The sequence below is a fragment of the Clupea harengus genome, chromosome 21 (genome assembly GCF_900700415.2).
Source record: "Clupea harengus chromosome 21, Ch_v2.0.2, whole genome shotgun sequence".
In the NCBI taxonomy this organism is placed as follows: domain Eukaryota; kingdom Metazoa; phylum Chordata; class Actinopteri; order Clupeiformes; family Clupeidae; genus Clupea; species Clupea harengus.
Window position 1 is genome coordinate 24,410,715 of NC_045172.1, and position 6,069 is coordinate 24,416,783.

Here is a 6,069-nt window from a genome sequence, read left to right on the forward strand (position 1 = left end):
GACGGAACCCTCGGACGAGAGGAGAGAACGCAGCAGTGTGTGTAAGGGGGAGAAAGAACACACTCAGAGAGGCGTGTTTAAGACACCGGCCAAAGGGGCGAGAAATACACAGTCCGTCACATTCAGCTCCGCCTCCAAACCCTCGCTCAGCTCCGCCTCCAAGCCCTCGCTCAGCTCCGCCTCCAAGCCCTCGCTCAGCTCCGCCCCCGCCATGTTTAAGACCCCCCAGGCCCCGCGGTCCCGCCCCCGAGCTGCGGCCGCCGCCCTCGGTGTGTTTGATTTCCCGGGACGCAGCCCCGAGCGCTCCCACACACACACACACTCTAAGAGCCTGCTGCACACACTGCCGGAGCGCTTGGCCCCCGTCACGCCTCGACTCAAGGCTGGAGGGAAGGACGGTGGGCGGGGCTTCCAGGTGTACGAGGATGTGTCCCCCACGGAGGCCGCCGCCCCCAAAGCACCTCCGGCTCCCAGACGCACCAAACGCTCCAGGTTCAAGGTGATCCACGTACACACACTTGCCTACACACACGCACACACATGCGCACACACACACACACACACACATGCACACTTACCTACACATACACACACACTAACCCTAACCCCAAAGCACCTCCTAGTCCCAGACGCACCAAACGCTCCAGATCCAAGTACACACACACACACATGCGCACACACACACACACACACACACACTTGCCTACACATACACACACACATGCCTACACATACACATACACGCACACACACACGCACACTTACCTAAACATACACACATGCACGCATGTATACACACACACACTTAAACTTACGTACACACACACATGCACTCACATACACACACATGCATACCCTCACATACACGTACACACACACATGTACTCACATACACATGACGCTCTCTCACACACACACACGCACTCACACCCATACACACATACATACCCTCACACACACGTACATACACACTCACACTCACCCATAAATGTACACACCAAGGATGGAAATACATTTGAATATCTACCTCTCACTCATATTTTTCACCAGCCACCATTTTGTCAATGCACTTATGTGTGTAACTAACTTTTGAATAACTTTTGTCTTCATAAAAAAAAAAAGGTAATACACATTTTCCCATAAAAAATATTAATTTAATATGTATTCACTTATGGTTATCCATTTTAACCACTTACGTTTATCCATTTTAACCACTTTTGGTTTTCCATTTTAACCACTTACGGGTATCCATTTTTTTACTCTCCCTCACACCACACACTTCAAATGCACAGAAACAGAACTTTAACATCAAACTTTAACAATCACACACTCACATCTCTCTCTCTCCCTTCCTCGCTTCAAAATTCACACACACACACACACACACACACACACACACACACACACACATACATACACACACACACACACACACACATATATGTACTCACATACACAGACAGATATACTTACATACACACACACACACACACACACGTACTCACATACACAGACAGATATACTTACATACATACACACACACACACACATATGTACTCACATACACAGACAGATATACTTACATACACACACACACACACACACACACACACACACACGTACTCACATACAATGTTAGCATGAAGCAAGCAAATTGCACTAATAAGTGCGTGTGTGTGTGTGTGTGTGTGTGTGTGTGTGTGTATAGGTGGTGTTTAGTGATGAGAGTGGTTCTGACTCCTGTGTGTGTGTGTGTGTGTGTGTGTGTAGGTGGTATTTAGTGATGAGAGTGGTTCTGACTCCTGTGTAGGTGTGTGTGTAGGTGGTGTTTAGTGATGAGAGTGGTTCTGACTCCTGTGTGTGTGTGTGTGTGTGTGTGTAGGTGGTGTTTAGTGATGAGAGTGGGTCTGACTCTGAGGAGCCCCCTGCAGCTGAGATTAAGAAGCGCTCTTCACAAGCGTCCAGGAAGGCTTGTCCACCCCAGAAAGCCCCTTCCACTCAGAAGGCCCCTCCCCCTATGAAAGCCCCTCCCACTCAGAAAGCCCCTCCCACTCAGAGGACCACCCGTGGGAAGAGCTCTTTGGAGCAGTCAGGTGCTGCTGCTGAAGAGGGCGTGGCTTTGACTCAGCCACGCCCACGAAGAGGCCGCTCCAAGAAAGGCTCCGCCTGCGACGAGGAAGTGGAGGCACTGCGCACCAATAGAGATGAAGAGGACCTGAAAGGAGACCAGAGCCTTGAGATCATCGAGCTGTCAGACTCTGACACAGGTGTGTGTGGAGTTTAAATGATGTTATGTTGAGTTATGAACGTGTTTATGTTTACCCTGTCGGACTATGCGGTTGTGTTCTCAGTCAGGCGATATTGATTAAACAGCTACTTGATAGCAGCCATGTTACGTGAGATTGAGTTCTCTTTGGTATCACAAACTACTTCCCGTGGTTCGCTGTTTGTGGTGTGTGTGTGTGTTTGTGGTGTGTGTGTGAGCATGTGTGTTTATGGTGTGTGTGTTTGTATGGTGTATTTGTGTTTGTGGTGTGTGTGTGTGTGTGTGTGTGTGTGTGTGTGTGTGTGTGTGTGTGTGTGTGTGTGTGCGCGTATGCGTATGTGAGTTTATGGTGTGGTGTGTGTGTGTGTGTGTGTGCGTATGTGAGTTTATGGTGTGTGTGTGTGTGTGTGTGCGCGCATGTGTGTTTGTGGTGTGTGTATGTGAGTTTATGGTGTGTGTGTGTGTGTGTGTGCGCGCATGTGTGTTTGTGGTGTGTGTATGTGAGTTTATGGTGTGTGTGTTTGTATGGTGTATGTGTGTTTGTGGTGTGTGCGTATGCTTATGTGAGTTTATGGTGTGTGTGTGTGTGTGTGTGTGTGTGTGTGTGTGTGTTATGCATGTGTGTATTGCCTCAGGTGATGTTGTGGATGTTCCAGATGACTGTGAAATCCTCCGGCGGGACCTTGGCGCAGAGATGGGGTGTGGCCATGTGACTGACATCAGGAAGGCTGTGGGACACACAGCCCTCACTCACACACAGTCTGAAGGGGGTAAGACCACACACACACACACACACCCTGGAGTGGGTAAGAACATACACACACACTCTGGAGAGGGTATGAACTAGGGCTGAACAATTTGGGAAAATAATCTAATTTTGCGATTTTTCCCCCAAATATTGCGATTGCGATTTAATATGCGATTTTCTTATTTTATCCTAATTTTTTTCCCAACAAATCGTAATGAATGATTTAAATATGACCGACACAATATTAGATACATTTAGTGTAAAATATTATTTCCCACATTTTACATTTTTATTTAACTGCTCATTACAGAATCAAGAACAACAAATTGGTGGCTTTGCCACTGTGCATTTAAGTAATTCAAACAAAGTCATTGTAAGTATAAACACAAGGCGTGCACTTTTTAAACACTGTGTGCATAATTTACCATCTTAAGAAAAAAAAAAAAAAATCGCGTTCTATCATATCGCGATTAAATCGCAAATGCAATTAATCGTTCAGCCCTAGTATGAACACACACACACACACACACCCTGGAGTGGGTAAGAACATACACACACACTCTGGAGAGGGTATGAACACGCATGCACACACACATATACAGATAGGTGTCGAATTAGAGTAAAAAACGCTGAATAAATAAGTAAGTGGAGCAACAGAACAAAAGCAGATGCTTCCACACAGGTGCCCTGGGTTAGGGGCCCTGCATGGTGCAATTAAGCAATTAACATCGTTATGCTCTGTGGCATGTATACTAATGACGAGCAGGCCTTAATTGTGATTGAATGGCAGACATAATGACTTAGTTAATGGCAGACATAATGACGTAGTTAATGACGGGTGTAATGGCGTAATGGCGGGCACAATTACTGGACCGTACTCACCATGTCTTTACCTGTGTGTGTGTGTGTGTGTGTGTGTGTGTGTGTGTGTGTGTGTTTGCAGACCTGTCTCTGGACTCCGCCCTCTCTATCCTGCAGTCATCTTGGCACCTCCTCCAGCACTTCCCTCCCCCCTCCCTCTTCTCCCGCCTCTCCTCCCTCATCGCCCAAGCAAACGGACAGAGAGACCCCATCACCACGGCGATGATGCACTCAAATGCCCTTGGAATTACCACACGACATCACATGACCCGCAGTCTGGCTTCACGCATGAGGTACACACACACACACACACACACACACACACACACACAGAATCTTAGCTCTTCCACATGCTGCTTAGATACTTAAAACATTTTTTCAATCAACTAACTGCCGGTTTCCGTGCCAATGGCAGCCTTCAAACTGCTCTCATTAAGGTTTTAAACTGCTTTCGCCTCAATATGGATAGAGGCATAAACATCAGTCTTGGTGTGATATTAGACCTCAGTGAGGCCTTTGACACGGTTGATCATAATGGATTACTACACAAACCGAAGCACATGGGGTTATATTTTCAGGGGTCAGATTTTGTTAGGAAATGGTTCAGATCATACTTACAAGATGGGAGCTTCTTTGTTGCCTTTGGAAACTGTACCACAACAGTGGTGTCCCCCAGGGATCGATCTTGGGGCCTTTATTGTTCAACCTTTTATATGCTCCCACCTAGACAAATCATTAAAAACAATAAGATTTATTTTCTTAGCTATGCTGATGACACCCATGTTTACTCGCCTATTGACTATGGTCCCCTTGAATCTCTTTTGCATCGACCAGATTAACAGATGGCTGTCTCAAAATCCTTCAGCTAGATAAAGACAAATCTGAATTAATTGGGGAAAAACAAACAGAGATTTAGGATTGCTAACCCCTAAACATGGTGAAGCAGCTTTTATTTTTTTTTCTAATGCTATATATGTAAACTTGCCTTGCTTGTGTCCCCAGGAAAACAAAGAAGTGCTTGCCTGATGTGGCAGATGCTTTGGGTGCTCTGAGTCTGGGAGACACGCAGGAGACGCAGACAAGCAGGCAGAAGGAAACACAGAAGGAGACGCAGACAAGCAGGCAGAAGGAGACGCAGACGCTGGCAAAGATGCAGCAGATTTTCTCTTTTTCCTCCGCAGAACCTCACAGCTTCCCCCAAACACACACCAAACAGTTCACCCAGCAACTAAAGGAACTCCCAACAGGTACACACACACACACACACACACACACACACACACACACACACACCAAACAGTTCACCCAGCAACTACAGGAACTCCCAACAGGTACACACACACACACACACACACACACACACACACACAGCTCTAGATCTGTGTTTTGTGTAGATGAGCCCCTGTTCTCTGTGGTCACTGTGGTTGTTGTCCGGTGATGTTAGGTGTGTTAGTTGTCTCGTGGTGTTAAGGGTGTGTGTTAGTTGTGTCGTGACGTTAAGGGTGTGTGTTAGTTGTGTCGTGATGTTAAGGGTGTGTGTTAGTTGTGTCGTGATGTTAAGGGTGTGTGTTAGTTGTGTCGTGATGTTAAGGGTGTGTGTTAAGGGTGTGTGTTAGTTGTGTCGTGATGTTAAGGGTGTGTGTTAGTTGTGTCGTGATGTTAAGGGTGTGTGTTAGTTGTGTCGTGATGTTAAGGGTGTGTGTTAGTTGTGTCGTGATGTTAAGGTGTGTGTGTGTTAGTTGTGTCGTGGTGTTAAGGGTGTGTGTTAGTTGTGTCGTGGTGTTAAGGGTGTGTGTTAGTTGTGTCGTGATGTTAAGGGTGTGTGTTAGTTGTGTCGTGATGTTAAGGGTGTGTGTTAGTTGTCTCGTGATGTTAAGGGTGTGTGTTAGTTGTGTCGTGATGTTAGGGGTGTGTGTGTTAGTTGTCTCGTGACGTTAAGGGTGTGTGTTAGTTGTGTCGTGATGTTAAGGGTGTGTGTGTTAGTTGTGTCGTGATGTTAAGGGTGTGTGTTAGTTGTGTCGTGATGTTAAGGGTGTGTGTGTTAGTTGTGTCGTGGTGTTAAGGGTGTGTGTTAGTTGTGTCGTGGTGTTAATGGTGTGTGGTGTTAAGGGTGTGTGTTAGTTGTGTCGTGATGTTAAGGGTGTGTGTTAGTTGTGTCGTGATGTTAAGGGTGTGTGTTAGTTGTGTCGTGGTG

General features: G+C 46.5%; 1 protein-coding gene across 2 annotated transcripts in view; it reads left to right on the forward strand.

Annotated features, from left to right (window-relative positions):
* The first annotated feature begins 2,011 nt into the window (after positions 1 to 2,011).
* The window catches only part of LOC105913326 (separin-like), a 9,517-nt gene continuing 5,459 nt past the window's right edge, over positions 2,012 to 6,069 (forward strand). The window contains exons 1-4 of one of the 2 annotated variants that reach the window (XM_031558227.1): positions 2,012 to 2,267; positions 2,902 to 3,036; positions 3,958 to 4,168; positions 4,878 to 5,122. In XM_031558227.1, coding sequence (XP_031414087.1) covers positions 2,018 to 2,267; positions 2,902 to 3,036; positions 3,958 to 4,168; positions 4,878 to 5,122 — 841 coding nt within the window. In that variant the 5' untranslated portion in view covers positions 2,012 to 2,017. The remainder of the gene's footprint in view (positions 2,268 to 2,901; positions 3,037 to 3,957; positions 4,169 to 4,877; positions 5,123 to 6,069) is intronic. The other variant, XM_031558228.1, reaches the window with a different exon arrangement.